Raw genomic sequence first — 18,780 nt, 5'->3', positions numbered from 1 at the left:
TCCCACAGCTTGGAAAGTGGATGCTCTATCATTCAGTTGGAGCAATCTTCACGTCTATGCCTTTCCGCCTCTGCCTCTCCTCCCCAAGGTACTCTTGAAGGTCAGACAAGACAAGCCCTCCATGATTCTAATAGCTCCAGATTGGCCTCGACAGCACTGGTACCCTCTGCTGAGGAGTTTAGTATGGGAGCCTCCATGGCCTTTGCCTTCGATTCCGCACCTTTTGTCACAGGAGGGCAATCATTTCCTCAATGTCAGGATTCAGTCCCTGCATCTAACAGCCTGGCATATTCTGTTCTAGAACCTGGAGGGTCGCAGCTTCCACAACAAGTTTTGAATGTTATTTTGGAGGCCAGAAGGCCTAGTACAAGGAAAGTTTATGCTGATAAATGGAGGAGATTTTTAATTTGGAGCAAAACAAAGGGCTTTGATGTTTCCAGGCCTGATTTAAGTGTTTCTCTTCAATATCTTACAGAATTATTAGACAAGGGTTTGTCTTTCTCCTCTATAAAAGTTCATGCTGCAGCCATTTCTGCTCACTATGACTGTGACCCTCCATTATTCTCTCATCCTTTGTTTAAACAATTTCTTAGAGGGGCAAAGAACATAAGACCCCCCACGTAGAGCTCCTACTCCTGCCTGGGATCTCAATTTTGTGTTGGAAGAACTTACTTTACCTCCTTTTGAACCTGCAGCTACTGCTGAGTTAAAGTTTTTGTCTTGGAAGACTGGTTTTTTGTTGGCCATTACGTCTGCTAGAAGGGTTTCTGAATTACAGGCTCTTATGGCAGTTGAACCCTTCCTAATTTTTCATAAGGATAGGGTATCTCTGCGTACTAATCCTACTTTTATGCCTAAAGTGGTTTCAAATGTGGCCTTGAACCAATCAATTCATTTGCCTACTTTTTATGCAGATCCCCAAAATAAAGGGGAGAAAATTTTGCACACTTTGGATATTCACAGGCAGTTGCGTTATTATTTGAGCAGGACTAAAGGGTTCAGACAGTCTCAGCAGTTTGTTTCTTTTGCTTTGGGTTCTCAGGGGAAACCTGTTTCAAAACAAACTATTTCTAAGTGGATTGGCTTTTGTATTGCTTTTTGTTATTCTCATCATGGTAAGGAGATTCCGGCTGGAATCAGACCTCACTCCACTAGGGCTACTGCCACTTCTACAGCTTTTTTAAGGGGAGTAGCTACTAAAGACATTTTGGAAGCAGCTACTTGGAGTTCAGTGCATACTTTTTCTAAACATTACCACCTTCCTCTTTATTCCAAATCTAGGGCTGGATTTGCCACTGCAATCTTACAGGGCATTTTGGCAGCTCCCAATGCTTTATGATTTTGCCAGCCTCCCTTTACCTCTGCTTTGGGATTCTACCCATATGTAAGGACTGCAGCAATGTGAGATGAAGAACATAGTACAGTTTTGTACCTACCATAAATGTAGATGTTCAAGATCCACATTGCTGCAGTCCAATTTACCCTCCCTCCTTCCCCTCTGTAGTTTGGAATGGTTGTATGGTTTGGGTGGTAGCTGTTATTTGTACATGCCTTTTGGGAAGTATTCTATTTTTGGCTGTGGCCTTTCTTTTTAGGGCCTTCTGACATCTGGGGCAAGAAAAGACTGAGGATATGACGTCGGTCATGCGCTTTAATACCCTGACGCTCTGATGTCAGATCTGAGCGCCCATGACCGACGTCAGCCTAATACTTTGGTATTCGGGCCGACCGAGGACAGCGGATTACCCATATGTAAGGACTGCAGCAATGTGGATCTTCGAACATCTACATTTATGGTAGGTACAAAACTGTACTTTCTGAAACCCCCAAGGAGCCTTTCAGGGCACACGTGGCGAACCCCCCTCCAGTTGCAGAGGAGGGGGCAATAATGGAAGACGCAGCCCTCGTGGCAAAACCAGGGTGACAGAGATCACTTCTTTGGGAAGCCATACCAGCACTCCAGAAAAGGAGGCCTGACTGTCCTACTCTGGAGGCAGTCGGGGGTCGCTTATCTTTGTATTCAGACGCCTGGCTCAAAATAACAAATGACAGCTGGGTACAAAGTATCATTTCCAGAGGATACTTAATTCCTTTCGCCACACCCCCTCCGACAAGAAAAATCCCGGATGTTCCACCCAGTTACAGGGAACAAGCAACAGTAGAGGTCCAAAAAGTCATCCAACCAGTCCCAACAGACCAGACAGGATCTGGAACTTACTCAAGATTCTTTTTAGTTCCAAAAAAGACAGGGGACTGGAGACCTATATTGGACCTCAGCAGGCTAAACAAATCTGTAAAGAAAGAGAAGTTCTGGATGGTCACGCTTCAGTCGATACTTCCCTTTTTAGGGAAAGACAATTGGATGTGCTCGATAGATCTCCATGATGTGTACTACCACGTAAAAATGGCCAGACCATCCAGAGATTATCTGCGCTTCCGGCTGGGAGCCAATCATTACAAATTTCAAGCCCTGCCCTTTGGTCTCACTACAGCCCCCAGAGTGTTCACCAAATGCATGGCAGTGGTCACTGCTCACCTGAGATGTTTAGGATTTCAGGTGTTTCCATACCTAGACGATTGGCTCCTCACCACCACCACCAGACATCAACTCATTCAAGCCAGGGACACCACTCTGTCACTCTGCAGCCAGCAGGGCATTACAATAAACTCAAAAAAATCTCCCTTGTCGCCATCACAACATACCATTTTTATCAGAGCAGAATTGGACACCACCACTGTGAGACTTCCAGTAGAAAGAGTCTTACTACTCCGTCAGCAGGTCCGCAATCTGATATCCAAAAACAAGGCTCCTGCATCAGAAGTTCTAAACTATTAGGCATGATTGCAATTCTGGCCATACCACTGGGTCGCATGCATATGCAGATTCTGCAATGGCTGTTGTTCACTCAATGGTCTTACCAAGAGCTCCGCATGTCTCACCTTATAATGATGAACTCTTGCAAAACGGATCTTCAGTGGTGGTTCACCTCTCTCCATGTCACGATAGGTCGTCCTTTTGACCTACCCCCACCAGCGGCCACAGTGACCATGGATGCTTCCCTGAAAGGGTGGGGAGGGGGCATTTTCAGGAAAGAACAGCCCAAGGCACATGGACCTATCAAGAGACACATCTGCATATCAATGTCCTAGAGATCAGAGCAGTACTTTTAGCATTGCAGTACTTCCAGGACTCTCTTCCTCTGGGTACAATTGTGATTCAGACAGAAAACATGTCAGTGGTCCGATACATGAACAAACAAGGAGGTACCAGGTCATATCCCCTTTGTCGCAGGGCCCTAAGAGTATGGCAGTCTGCTGTATCCACCCAGCGCTTTCTGTTAGCAATGCACATCCCAAGGAAATCCAACATGATAGCAGACAAGCTGAGAAGAGCAATTTTGTTGCCTCATGAGTGGTCCCTTAAGAAAGAAGTAGCAGACAGGATATTCCACAGGTGGGGCCAGCCTTGCTGTGATCTTTATTCCAGCCACGTATGTGGTCCCTCAAGAAAGAACTAGCAGACAGAATATTCCACAGGTGGGGCCAGCCTTGCTGCAACCTTTTTGCCAGTCACATGAACACGAAATGCACAAGGTACTTTGCCCTGATTTCCCCTCTGGGAGAAGCCCCAAGGGACACACTCATTCACGATTGGCCTCCGGGTCTCCTCTATGCATTCTCACCAATCCCATTGATACCCAAAGTACTACAGAAAGCAAAAGCCCTGAGAAAGACCGTCATTCTAATAGCCCCTCATTGGCCTCATCAGATTTGATTCCCCTTCCTTCGATTTCATCTTTTGGAAGACCCTTGGATTCTGGACTCAGTTCCGGATCTTCTGACACAATCGTCAGGGGAACTTCATCCCTCTCTGTAGTCCGCTCCAATTCCCATCATAGCCAGGTTCCATAACCTTTCTAACGAGATGAAGCAAAATCTCTTATCCTCTCATAAATCCTCTATGAGGAAGCTATACCTTAGCAAATGAAAAAAATGTTCTATATGAGCCTCTCAAAACAATATTGATCCCTATCAAGCCCCTGTGGCCTCCATTTTAGTTCTTGACTACGATTTTTAAAGGAGCTGCAGCAGCAACAGTTCGTGTTCAACTTGCTACCATTTCTAATTTTCACCTTGGATTTGAAGGATTGAACATTGTCACACAAACTATCCAAAACCTTTCTTAAAGGGACCTTTCATCTCAGACCACCTGTGAAATCCCCATATACCCCATGGAATCTAAATTTTATGCTTCCTCCATTCAAACCAGCCTCCTCATGTGACCTCAAATTTTTATGATGGAAGACTATCTTCTTAGTAGCTATTACTTCTGCCCGCAGAGTGTCAGAGCTTCAAGACTTGTCCATTAAACCTCCTTACTTGATTTTCCATGCTGACAGAGTGTCACTTCGAACAAACCCCTCCTTTTTGCCTAAAGTTTGCACTGAAGCTAATCTTAATCAGATTATTGATTTGCCAGTTTTCTTCCCCAATCACTCCAGTAATTTAGAATACATGCTGCACAAACTTGATGTTTACAGACAGCTCTGATTCTGCTTGGATAGAACAAAAGATTTTAGGAAATCTGAACAGCTTTTTGTTTCCTTTTTAGACTCCAGGAAAGGTATGCCAGTGGCCAAAACAACTCTGACAAAGTGGTTATCTGATTGTATCACATTTGCTTATTCAGCTGCCAATATGCCCTTACAACACAAAATTAAGACTCACTCAACCAGAGCAGTGTCTACATCCTCTGCCTTTTCTGCCAGACTTCTTATTGATAACATTTGTGAAGTAGCCGCTTGGTCAAGATCTCATACCTTTATCACTCATTACAAAGTTGACAGGGCCTCCAAGGACATGGCCTCCTTTGGATCCACTGTCCTGAAAAACATACTCCCATGAGCCACCCAAGATAGATGGTGCTTGGGACGCTACCCATCTGTAAGAATGAACGACGAGTTAGAACAACTTCACATAAAGAAGTTCTGTACTTACCATAACGTTCCATGTGATTTGTTCATCTCGCCTTCATTCTTACTTCCCTCTTTCCTACCCCCTCCTGGGCTTTTAGAAGACCGAGATGCTGGATTCTTCCTGGTTGCTTAACCTTTGTATAATTTCTCTTATGGAGTGATAGAATGACATATGGTATTATTATATGCAGCAAACAAGATCTGAGGTAACTCTAGATGCATCATGGGATACGGACTTGGCCTCTAGCTATTTGACGACCTCAAGCTTTGTGGTAGGCCGACTCGGAGCCGAGGATCAGTTCGAACCCATCTGTAAGAATGAAGGCAAGATGAACAACTCACATGGAACATTATGGTAAGTGCGTAACTTCTTTATTCTTAACATGGAAAGCTGTGTTAATGATTGCTCTGTCCTGTAAGAAGTCTGTCTCGGTTGCAAGCTCTTATGGTGGGTCAACTTTCTCATTTTACACAAGAATAGGATTTCCTTGAGAACTCGTCCTTTTTTATTCCAGAAGTGGTATTTGATTTTAAGATAAACAATTCATCTTCCTTTCTTCTTTCCAGAATCTGAAAATGAGGGAGAATACTCCATACCTTGAATGTCCACACACAATTTGGGTGCGTTCTTGACACAACAAAATAATTTGGGAACTCTGATCAGTTGTTCATTTCTTCTGAAAGTAATAGAAAAGGACAGCCAGTGCCAAAGCAGACCATTTCCAAGTGGTTGTCTCATTCTATTACGTTTTGGTATACCTGCCACAACAAGGCAGTTCAAGGCAGGATCAAGGCTGATTGTAACAGTGCCTTGGCTTCATCTATGGCTTTTTGGAAAGGATTAGTTTCTAGAAAGAGCAACCTTGTCCTGTGTCCAAACTGTAAATTAGATAGCTTTTCCAGGTGTAGGACAGGCTTTGCTATGACCATTGACCCTTATCCTTCCTCCTCGTAAATGGTCTAAGCTCTAATAATCTGTCCATATAGCTAAGGCTACTTAGCCTCAACAAGCAAATTAGATCACTAGTAAAAATCTCCAAGGCCAATTATGAATCAACACTAGCCTCCATAACAAAGGGAAACCATAATGTCCAGGTTTGTTCTGAATTAATACTTAGCAGTATCACTTGCACTGATCCTGTTGACTTAGCCAATCTGCTAGCAGATAGGTTCATCGCAAACTTCACCCCCTCGTCCCACCCCAAAGGCCCTTTCGATATCCCCGATACTTGTCCCGCACCTCACATCTCTGTAGATCAAGTGATACAGGCCCTATCCAAGACCAAGAACACAGCTTCCTTGGGACCTGATAGTGTCCCAGGATGTATTCTGCACCATCTCCAGCAAGAACTGGCTTCGCCGTTGAGCAACCCTATTCAACCACAGCCTAAGTACTGGCTTCATTCCAGTAGATTGGAGAACTGCCATTGTCATCCCCTTGCACAAAGGTGGTGCCACTACTGACCCAGGAAACTCGCCCCATTAGTTTGATAAGTATGATCTGTAAAAAGCCATGGAGCTTATTATTATGGATTTCATAAACAAGGACAGGCGATCCCCAAGTACTTGACCCCACCCAGTTTGGATTCTACAAGGACAGATCTTGCCTTTTGAACTTGGTTGACTTCTTTGAGACTATCACCAATGCCCCGGATGAGGGAAAGTCAGTACATATAGCTTACGTTGACTTGGCCAAGACCTTTGACACAGTCCCCCCCTCAGGCATTATCGAAAAGCTAACAAAACTTGGCGTAAATCCAAATCTCATCAGGTGGCTGACCAACTGGCTCACCGACAGGACCTCAAAGTCAAAATAGACGCATCCACTTCCGATAGATCTGTCAGTAGTGGAGTTCCCCAGGGATCTGTCCTTTGACCCCTACTGTTTTGCTTCTATTTCTAAAAGATCCAAGCAAAAACAAAAGGCCTGTGGCTGACCCAAGTTTGCAGACGACTGTAAGTTGGGTGCTGTCATTGACTTCCTAAATGATGTTAACATACTGCAAGAGGTTCTCATAGGAACTAATGACTGGTGTCAAAGTAATGGCCTCAAGCTAAATGAAAAAAAGTATCATACCATTTGGCAAAAACACGACCCCTATTGATTACCACATCAACAGCAACCCCCTAATCACACAACCTGTGGTGAGAGACAGGTTGATAACCTCACATTCGACCATCATGTAGTGACAGTGGTCAGAAAAGCCTTTTACTTAGTTCATCTCATAAGTAAAGGGATTGCATCCAGAAAAAAGGAGGTTATTACCTCTCTGTACTCCTTCCTCGTTAGACCAATAATAGTATAACACCCCATTTGGGATGTACCTCTCCAAACATCTGCACCAACTGGAATGGCCACTGAAATACCTCAAAAAGAGAATCCATGGCCTCCAGCACCTTTCCTATGCAGACAGGCTCATGTCACTATTACTTTACTCAATATCATACAGATTGCTCAGGGGTGATCTGTGTCTCGCCTACAAGGCAATCTCAGACCCTGTCATACTAGCGATGCTCCATATCCGTAAGTCTAACTCTTCATGCACCACCTGCTCAAAAGGCCTGAATCTAATATGCAACATCAACAAAACTTGCTGGAGAGAGAGAGTCTCAAAGAGGCTGCCCCCATCTCTGGAATAGACTTCCCATACACATCAGCTATTGCACCTTGCTTGACCCTCTTCAAGCGCAAACTTGATGAGTGGATGGGAAACCACTATTTTGTCCCAGGGGTTCCACCTGTGTCCCTCTTTGACAGAGGCGACAAGTGCTGACTGAGGTTTCTTTTTGGGGATAAACTCTTGGCTAGGCTTGGAAGGGCCCCTGGGCCATCAGCCTCGTAACCTCCTATGATCTTGTGTATGATGGTCTTGCTCCCTTATTTTAATGTTGAATAATGTGTTCCCCACTAAATCATGGAGTCCGCTGTGCTGTACTGCCTCCATGTCGTGGGCAGTCTTTATGTATATCAAGTTAAAAAAAATATAATCAGTCTTTTCATACAAGACAAACATTAATAGTAAATTTAACAATCTATTAAAGTATAGGGGAGATGTTTTTCGCTTAGAATGTCCCTCTAATCATGATACCTATACTGACTGTGAGAGCAGCTTGTTGCCTTGCCAGTCCAGGTCATGGTAACATATTACTGTTTTTCTTGGTCATGGCCAGTATTCCCAGTTAAACATCGCAGCATTTGTGGTTTTCTGTTGTACCACACTGCTCCGCAAGGCATTGCTTTCTGCCTGTAGTGACTATGGTGGTGTAGCTGTACTTTGTGTGGCCTGAGATCTGATCATCTCTCAGGGCAGGGTTTCCTTAGACATTAAAAGTGCCAAGTAGAAATAATTCCTTCCACTAGGTTCTTTCATTCATTCAAACATTTGTTTCACTGCACTTGTTAACTGGGATATCACATTTTCAGGGAAGTCCCACGGAGAAGTACTGCAGATGAAAATGAATAAATGAAAGACTAATTAGTAGGGCATATAAATCCTTATAATAAATGATGAAATGAGCTCATGTCGAATGAGCCAATTAAATTAAATACAGCAGTTTTCAGGTTGTCAGGGGTAGTAATCAGATGATACATTACATACATTATATCACAAGTATGAGGACATGTCCGGTATGGTTGAGAACTATGCCCTATGAGCACGTAAACACACACACACAAAACCATCAATTACAGCCACTGCTTGAGATTGAGTGAATGAATAAATTAATAAATAATGGCCCAGACATATAATTCAGCTCACTGCTCTCAGACCTATATAGTGCAATCTGTTTCAGTTCGTTTTCCACCTCAACTTCTTAGCTCAAAACTCATATAAGGAAAGTAGCAAAATAACATGTTTTAAATTACATAGCATTTTCTGAAGGGTATTAAGTCTGAAACACACAATCCTGTCATTATTTCGTAACCGCAGTGCACAACAGTGCAATACGTCTCCATTTCTTTGCTCAAGAATTCTAGACATAGCCAAAAGCAATGGCAGGGTGGGGGAGGAAAGACCCATTTTAAATATTTTCTGTTATCTATTTATTAATCAGGCAGACCCACTGAACAAAGTGCCCCTTTTCAGGGGCAACTCAGGAGCACTGTGTAAGTGACTTGCTCAGACTCACACAGTAGGCAAATGGAGGTGGAAAGATTCAAATCGTGTACTTTTGACTACAGAAAGCAATTCATTAACAGGTCAGAACCTTAAGTGTCAGATAGCTGTAATCCAGTTAAAATGTTAATGCGACAAACAAGTGTTGCATGGGCATGCATTTTCTGAACAATGAGAACTAAGAAACTCTGACTGGCCTTGCTGACTGACTAAAAATTTCAGTGATTTACCAGGAAAAAAATTAACAAGGGACAGGAAGTAAATAGGAGACAAAATCAGACGTGTTCAGTAAAATCGGAGACAGGAGGCAGAGTACTCCAATTCACTTAAAAAATAGGTTTTGTATCCACATGCATTTTCTGGGCAATAAGAACTACAAAACGCTAATGAATGTATTGTTGACTTACTGTAGTCTTCAGTGATTTATCAGAAAACAAAGCAAGTGATTGAAGGTCTAGCAGTTAATGCTTTAAACCATTTGATGATCTGGTTCCTGTTTCAAGGAAACAAATGTGCAAGGTTTGAGCCTTCTACTTCGTGTGCCTACTGGGGCTCTGAACAAGTTATTTAACCAGACAGTGCTCCTGAATTACACCTGAAAAGTGTGATTACATGATTAACAAACCAGAAAAAAAAATACCAGGTTAAATATGTGTATGCGTTTTTCTGAACAGTAACAGCTGTGATTTACCAGAAAACAAAAAAATATTTTATGAGGTCCCATTTCTGGTCTGATTTCCATACCAGTAAATGTAAATATTTTAGGAGGTCCATCTTGGGTCTGGTTCCATGGTGTAGTCTTCGTAAAAAAAGGTAAAGTAAAACTCTCTGATTCCAAAGTGTAGTCCTTGGTCTTGGGTCAAAATGAAAGGCTTATTTATATATATATATATATATATATATATATATATATATATATATATATATATATATATACACACACACACACACACACACACACACACACACACACACACACACACACCTCTGTGGAGCTACTGTAAAAACATTATCAGTATGATTGCAAAAGCAAATTGCAAAGTAAAAAGGGCATTATCAGAGTGACTATGAGGTAAAACAAATTGGTAATCTTTTGATGAAAAGCAAAGACATACACACATAGCAGTGTTTCGAAACATTCTACACTGTACCCTTTGTAGTTTTAACTGTGTCAAAGCTTTAGGATTTTCTCAAATGCTTTACATTTGGGCCACTGAAGGAGAGCAGAGCTGGGAACAGTCAAAACAGAGCAGTCAAGAGGAGTGGAGCCAGGTAACCCAGTTTGTGAGAACTCAGTCACAGCAGAACAGTGTGTTTTCTTTGTTTTTATAAGACCCTCCCAGCTAGCACCATGTCCTAGGCAGCTTCCTAAGTCATCTTGTGCTGGATCTGGCTTGTTTGTAGATTTACTTTTTACAGTATAAATATACCGTTAACATTTGCTTATGTAAGTGGCTTTATTTATGTATATGTATCTGCTTAACAGAAAATTAAGGAAATGACGTTCATGCATTCTGAGGGGATCTTAGCAGGCGAACTGAAGCATGGACCGTTGGCGCTGGTGGACAAGTTTATGCCAGTTATTATGCTCATCATAAGGGATCAGACATTTGCCAAATGCCAGAATGCACTACAGCAGGTGCTAGCACGCCAGGTAAAGAGCATTTTCATACTTCTATATTGCAGCATTATTTGGGGATGTACAGATGAGGAGCTGCACATTTCATTCATGACATGTTAATAACTTTTCAGGTTGAAACTTGCTGATCACTTTGTACACTAGAGAAGGTTTAAATGGGTTTACTTATTGTACGTATGATGTTTGGCATCCTGTAGCATAATTAGATGTAGTGGGCAACTATCCATTCACAGCCCCATTTTCCCACTTTTGTATATGGGGTCGGGTGTCACCTCAGTGATGAGACTCATCCAGAGCCAAATTTTACACTGCCAGGTGGCTTACCCTGCCATGGTAGTACTTCCACACCACACACCTGCACACACATTCACATCTATAGCCCATTTAGAGTGTCCAATCCATCTATTGCATGTTTTTGTAATGTGGGAGGAAACCCACGTGAACACAGGGTGGACACAAGTTACAACAGAGCACCATTTAGGTAGTCATCTGTGACAGAAAAGTCACCCACTTAACAACTCACTTCAGAAAGGACTGATGTCTGTGTGGATCAATTGCAAACAAGGTGGGTTTTGTAGTGATCCTTAAAATTTAATGAATTTCAATTGAATACTTTCTTTGTCTTTTGAATACTTCCCTTAGTGTATACAGATTAGCATTAACTGTATGTATTTGTATAAATAATTTTATATGAGATCCAGAACCTTTTATTTGGTAATGAGTAATCATGTTTAAACCTACAGAAAATAAAGATATTTTTGTTCTTCATACTGAGCATATATTTCTACTTTGTCTTAATGTTTCAAGCTTTAGGCAGCCCACTAGTTTATTTAGTGCTGTCAGTCAAGTACATGACTTCTTACTCTAGTTTTTAGCAGCTTTCGTTTACACCACAGTTCTTACACCGACTCTGCAGAAGCTAGTCTGTACACATTTCATCTCCCTCATGTGGATTCTTGATATTATAATGAATGCCAGAAAGATGGGACCTCATTTGAATAAAACCAATGACTTAAAATTGTCATGTTACTCATTTTACAAGACGGCACATTTATGGTTATTGTTGCAGTAGGGCATGCTTCTTTATATATCCCCCTTATTGAGCTCACACAACCCTGCATTAAAGGAAATCATGCTATTTTCTCTGCAAAACCAGAAATACTTCTCTACACCCACCTTACTAATATATTGTTACTGCATGGTCACACAACCTTGGAATAAGAGAGAGAAATTTAGTGTTGCATGGAAACCATTGTAGTTTCCTTTACTTCAATATTGTTTCATCTCAGAGTGAAATATGTTAAAAATGACACTGGAATAAAGGGGGGTGAGGGCACAACTCCCCAAATAGGGATGCAGGGTGCCTTGTCCTTCTGCAACAGTTTGCATAAATTGGTGTTGTTTTATAAAATGTATATTGTGTGGAATGTTCAGATAAATGGTTTTCATTGATCTGGTGTCAGTCAGGTGGGATTGGGTGTATATTAAAATCCCAAAAGGCCTTAACATCGAATGTATGTACATTGACACATAAAGGTTGATGTACATAAACATTGAAATACGTAATCGCCGAAAATCACAACGCCAAACGTGTTTGTTTAGCCAGCAGCGTGATAGTGGGGATAAGGCAATATATCCTTCTCCCCACTGTGGTGCGGTCTCGGAGTTGGTATATTTAAGTAGGGGTGTGGGGAGCGCAGGGGGGCTTGCCTCCCTGCAAAAGTGGGTTAATTTCATTTTTTTATGTTAGTTTGAACATACCTGTGAGGCACTGTTGCTTGATGGAACATGTTCGGCGTTGTCATTTTCGCCGATTTACGTGTTTCGATGTTTATGTACATCAACCTTTATGTGTCGATGTACATACATTCAATGTTAAGGCCTTTCCTTTTAATATAGACCCTATGGGATTCTGTCTTTTGGCTTTCAGTCTAATATAATCTACCTCTGCTTGTGATTATGGAAACTCAGAGATGACGTGGTACCTTTTATTGGGCTGACATAGGTTTTACAGTGTACCTGCTTCAGATTTCAGATGATCCTTTGATCAGGAGCTAATAAGTTATTAATGCTGTTCACAGTGCTTTAATACTTGTGACTAGAAAAGGAAACGGACACACAATTTATTTCCATCAGATAAAATAAATTTGAATACCAAAGAGAAACAAAAATCTTAAATGTGCAGCTTGGAGGCTTAGATGTATGACGTGGATAATTAAGAAGAGAGGTAATGTGTGTGTGTGTGTGTGTGTGTGTGTGTGTGCGTACACATGCGAAAATGTGTGCATGTTGCGTTTTTCACCTGCCATATCCTGACTCCATGTACAAACAATAGAGAAAAAGGAGTTTGGGATGGATGGAGAGAAGTGAAGTTCCTTTTTAAATAATGCACTAGAACCAGCATATATTTAGGAGCAGAAATCAGACATTTGTTAATTTTTGCATTATAACATCTAATGTGAAAAGCATAATAACTGGAGATGACCTGGAAGATTAATTAAAACCAGGGAAAGAAAATGAGTAACTTATAATTTATTAATCTGTCTTAGCAAGAAATCTATGAAAGAGCAACAGTTTTGATTAAAATTAATTATTTGAAATATTTATCAGTTGTCTATTATTTAATATTATTTACATATAATTTAATAGCAGCAGTAACAGGTCATAGTATGGTGTTCTAGAAAAAGTAGGGGCTAACGAGAATAAGAATCTGTCTGTCTGTCTTTTTGTTATCTTTGGGCTGGTCATCAGACCCCTTCCCACCATAAGCAATGCTTCATGAACAGCACACATAAAAAGTAATGCAGTATAGACAATACATTCCACAGAGTATGTTGATTGTGTGGATAGTGCAGATTAACAAAGCACAGTTAAGAGGAAAAGTTTACACTACAGTAAAGTAATCAGTATTTAGTGTATCAAGGAATTTTAAGTAAGTGATAGTCGACCCCCAGACTGTAAACCTATATCGCAAAGTGTGCTACAGAATAACAACTGCAACTTATTTTGAAAAGAAGTAGCCATAACAGCACATACTTTTGTTTAGCTTAGCACACTGAAAGTGTGTATGCCTATAAACTGGAAAAAGATATGTGTAAACAGACCAGCATGACCATCACCAAGAAAACAGTAAAACAACATGTTTTTATTTTATTAATTTTTTTACCTGGTAGGTGGACTGGTCAAACTGTCTCTCTTCAGTCATAATCCTAAACTCTTCTTAAACCCATGCTACCACTAGACCACTCCAATCCACCCACAGAAACCACATAAAAACCTGTGTATCTGAAAGTCAAGCAGGAGATTTCCTCTTTTCAAACTACATAGGCAAAGTCTGAAATGTCTTACCAACAAATCTTACCTCCTTGTCATCCCTAACCATATTTAAACCAGGCTTAAAAAACTACGATCTCCTTAGCAAATGGATCTGCCCTTACACTATTCCCGGCTGACAGCTAACTACCCACTCTCCACAATCATCTCTCTCTCCAACATGTCTACACACTTTGCACAATCTCTCATACAATTCCTTTTCTACCTCATATCTAACACTCTACGCAATCTACCATTGACATACTTAATAAGAAGACAGCATAACACTAACTCTTGCTTGTTCAATATTTTTCTTTAACATTTTGTAAATATAAATCTCTTTAATGCCTGGATGTAACACAGAACACACTAGATGATTTTTGCTATTGCTGTAATGTAGAGCCTCCAAGTCTTATTCCAGTGTAGAGCTGCCTCCTTTGAGTCTTATTCCAATGTTGAACCTCCTCCTTCGCGTCTTATGCCACACATGTATAAAATGCGACTAATGTCCTGCTGTTTGTATAACATTAGACTAAGACTATAACATACAATACTGGTACTTTGCCTTGATGATTTGTACAGCTTACATCTAGGTATTAACTTCAGAATATTCCTACAAAGCATTTGATGATTTGTATTAGACATTTTTGTTCCTTATTTTGAATTTTACTGTTCTAACTGGAGCTTTTCTCCCTGGACCTCCACAGGAAAAGGACGTGTCCAGTTGGACTTTCTGGTAAACAAATGTAAAATAATCTAGACCCATAATAGAACAAGAATGCAGCAGTATATTTCATTTTATTTTTGATAATATAAATGACATAATACTCTGTATGAAATATGTAGCGCATTACAAATGGAAAGTGATATAAATTATCATCATGACTGAGTTAAAAGTTGTGGTATGAGCTGTATGTTCATCAGTACATCACAGGGTGAGTAGTAAGATATACAAGCACCATTTGTGAGCACTTAGCATGCCACAACACAGGGTGATTAGTAAGATATGCAAGCACCATTTGTGAGCACTTAGCATGCCACAACACGGGGTGATTAGTAAAATATACAAGCACCATGTGTGAGCACTTAGCATGCCACAACACAGGGTGATTAGTAAGATATGCAAGCACCATTTGTGAGCACTTAGCATGCCACAACACAGGGTGATTAGTAAGATATGCAAGCACCATTTGTGAGCACTTAGCATGCCACAACACAGGGTGATTAGTAAGATATGTGAGCACTTAGCATGCCACAATACAGGGTGATTAGTAAGATATGCAAGCACCATTTGTGAGCACTTAGCATGCCACAACACAGGGTGATTAGTAAGATATGCAAGCACCATTTGTGAGCACTTAGCATGCCACAACACAGGGTGATTAGTAAGATATGTGAGCACTTAGCATGCCACAATACAGGGTGATTAGTAAGATATGCAAGCACCATTTGTGAGCACTTAGCATGCCACAACACAGGGTGATTAGTAAAATATACAAGCACCATTTGTGAGCACTTAGCATGCCACAACACAGGGTGATTAGTAAGATATACAAGCACCATTTGTGAGCACTTAGCATGCCACAACACATAGTGATTAGTAAGATATGCAAGCACCATTTGTGAGCACTTAGCATGCCACAACACAGGGTGATTAGTAAGATATGCAAGCACCATTTGTGAGCACTTAGCATACCACAACACAGGGTGATTAGTAAGATATGCAAGCACCATTTGTGAGCACTTAGCATGCCACAACACAGGGTGATTAGTAAAATATACAAGCACCATTTGTGAGCACTTAGCATGCCACAACACAGGGTGATTAGTAAGATATACAAGCACCATTTGTGAGCACTTAGCATGCCACAACACAGGGTGATTAGTAAGATATACAAGCACCATTTGTGAGCACTTAGCATGCCACAACACAGGGTGATTAGTAAGATATACAAGTGCCATTTGTGAGCACTTAGCATGCAACAACACAGGGTGATTAGTAAGATATACAAGCACCATTTGTGAGCATTTAGCATGCCACAACACAGGGTGATTAGTAAGATATGCAAGCACCATTTGTGAGCACTTAGCATGCCACAACACGTGGTGATTAGTAAAATATACAAGCACCATGTGTGAGCACTTAGCATGCCACAACACAGGGTGATTAGTAAGATATGCAAGCACCATTTGTGAGCACTTAGCATGCCACAACACAGGGTGATTAGTAAGATATGCAAGCACCATTTGTGAGCACTGAGCATGCCACAACACAGGGTGATTAGTAAGATATGCAAGCACCATTTGTGAGCACTGAGCATGCCACAACACAGGGTGATTAGTAAGATATGCAAACACCATTTGTGAGCACTTAGCATGCCACAACACAGGGTGATTAGTAAGATATGCAAGCACCATTTGTGAGCACTTAGCGTGCCACAACACGTGGTGATTAGTAAAATATACAAGCACCATGTGTGAGCATTTAGCATGCCACAACACAGGGTGATTAGTAAGATATGCAAGCACCATTTGTGAGCACTTAGCATGCCACAACACAGGGTGATTAGTAAGATATGCAAGCACCATTTGTGAGCATTTAGCATGCCACAACACAGGGTGATTAGTAAGATATGCAAGCACCATTTGTGAGCACTTAGCATGCCACAACACAGGGTGATTAGTAAGATATGCAAGCACCATTTGTGAGCACTTAGCATGCCACAACACAGGGTGATTAGTAAGATATGCAAGCACCATTTGTGAGCACTTAGCATGCCACAACACGGGGTGATTAGTAAAATATACAAGCACCATGTGTGAGCACTTAGCATGCCACAACACAGGGTGATTAGTAAGATATGCAAGCACCATTTGTGAGCACTTAACATGCTACAACACAGGGTGATTAGTAAGATATGCAAGCAGCATTTGTGAGCACATAGCATGCCACAACACAGGATGAGTAGTAAGATGTACAAGCACCATTTGTGAGCACTTAGCTTGCCATACAGAACTCTGTTCTTGTTGGTAGAGGAAAGTAAAAAAAAAACAAAAAAGTCAGCAGCCATCTTAGAAGCAAAGTATGTATGTATCCTGTTAACTGTATTAAGTACTAGCTAGCATTTTTGAAAAGTTGCAGTTCTAAACTCAAGGCCTTGCTGTAATGTTTAAATGTTGAATATTAGGACCAGAAGCCATAGCTGGATCAACCAGCACCCTGTGCCAGTGCCATGAACTAGCACCCCACTCCTTCAGTGCTTAGTGATGGGGGGGGGCAGGCTTCTAGAAAACTGGTTTCCTGCAGATAGTACCCAGTCCGTGTCTATGCAAGCAGTTGCTACACTTTATACCCTACTGCACTAAGAGCTGCCATGCTCATGGTTTTGTTTAAATTGTGTAGCAAGCAGTTTTTACAGTTTTTACCCTGCTGCATGGAGCACAACAGCACACCAGTTTGTTTAAAAAAAAAGTAATAAAAAGATTGTAAAGGTCACATCTGATCAAGGAAAAAGGCAATCCCAACAAGTATAATCCAGAGGTGTAACACAGGCTTATTTGTTACTGCAAGAGAATCTTGACAGTATTTTCTAAAAAAGGCATTTTTTTTCCTCTTCGACAGGTAAATTACTTTGACTGGAAAAATAGTCTACAGACCACATATGGAGAGCTATAGTATGCTGGCTTGACCACAGATGCAGTACTGGCTTTGAAAAGTTGGTATGCATTAAAGAGCGATCAGGACTGGCTGATCGTGCAACCCAACATTTTGCACCTAGGGCAATTGCCCCTTCGCCCTAAACTCATAGATTGTCAAGCTTATTGTTACTGTTAAAAAAGTGCAGTGTAATATAAACTGCTTTATTTGTACAAATTCCTATGTAACACCCAGATGTCTTTCACATACAATTAACTAATCTTCAGGGTAATTCAGGGTCTATTTAAAATTATAATAAAATTATTAATTTTTCTATATAACTTGTATTTCTTGCAGTTCAGCATACTCAGTATGGGCCCATTATTAATTGCTGAAGAATGAAATTCTAAGTGTTGTAATGTCTCATGTAACCAGTCCTGATGTTCTCTTTTATATCATTTTCAGCCTGCAAATGATGTGCTGTTGTCTATTTATCTATGTACAAATGGGTATTAAAATACTGTAGTTAGCATCAAGAATAGCCTGCATGCAAAAATGATGTGCTGTTGTCCATTTATCTATGTACAAATGGGTATTAAAATACTGTAGTTAGCATCAAGAATAGCCTGCATGTAAAAATGATGTGCTGTTGTCCATTTATCTATGTACAAATGGGTATTAAAATACTGTAGTTAGCATCAAGAATAGCCTACATGTAAAAATGATGTGCTGTTGTCCATTTATCTATGTACAAATGGGTATTAAAATACTGTAGTTAGCATCAAGAATAGCCTGCATGTAAAAATGATGTGCTGTTGTCCATTTATCTATGTACAAATGGGTATTAAAATACTGTAGTTAGCATCAAGAATAGCCTGCATGTAAAAATGATGTGCTGTTGTCCATTTATCTATGTACAAATGGGTATTAAAATACTGTAGTTAGCATCAAGAATAGCCTGCATGTAAAAATGATGTGTTGTTGTCCATTTGTCTATGTACAAATGGGTATTAAAATACTGTAGTTAGCATCAAGAATAGCCTGCATGTAAAACTGATGTGCTGTTGTCCATTTGTCTATGTACAAATGGGTATTAAAATA

The 18,780-nt window shown here is 40.7% G+C and overlaps 1 protein-coding gene across 1 annotated transcript in view; it reads left to right on the top strand.

The window, feature by feature from the left end:
• The window catches only part of LOC122789348 (glutamine--fructose-6-phosphate aminotransferase [isomerizing] 1-like), a gene marked incomplete in the record, with an annotated part of 1,275,423 nt that overhangs the window by 1,115,917 nt on the left and 140,726 nt on the right, over positions 1-18,780 (top strand). Inside the window, 1 exon segment of the mRNA XM_044056728.1 lies at positions 10,578-10,745. Within this exon segment, the coding sequence (XP_043912663.1) occupies positions 10,578-10,745 (168 nt within the window).

Source organism: Protopterus annectens, chromosome 14.part0, assembly GCF_019279795.1.
Source record: "Protopterus annectens isolate FY-2018-M chromosome 14.part0, PAN1.0, whole genome shotgun sequence".
Taxonomy (NCBI): Eukaryota; Metazoa; Chordata; order Ceratodontiformes; family Protopteridae; genus Protopterus; species Protopterus annectens.
The sequence above is the reverse complement of the archived record's forward strand: the minus strand, read 5'-3'. Positions and strand labels throughout refer to the sequence as shown.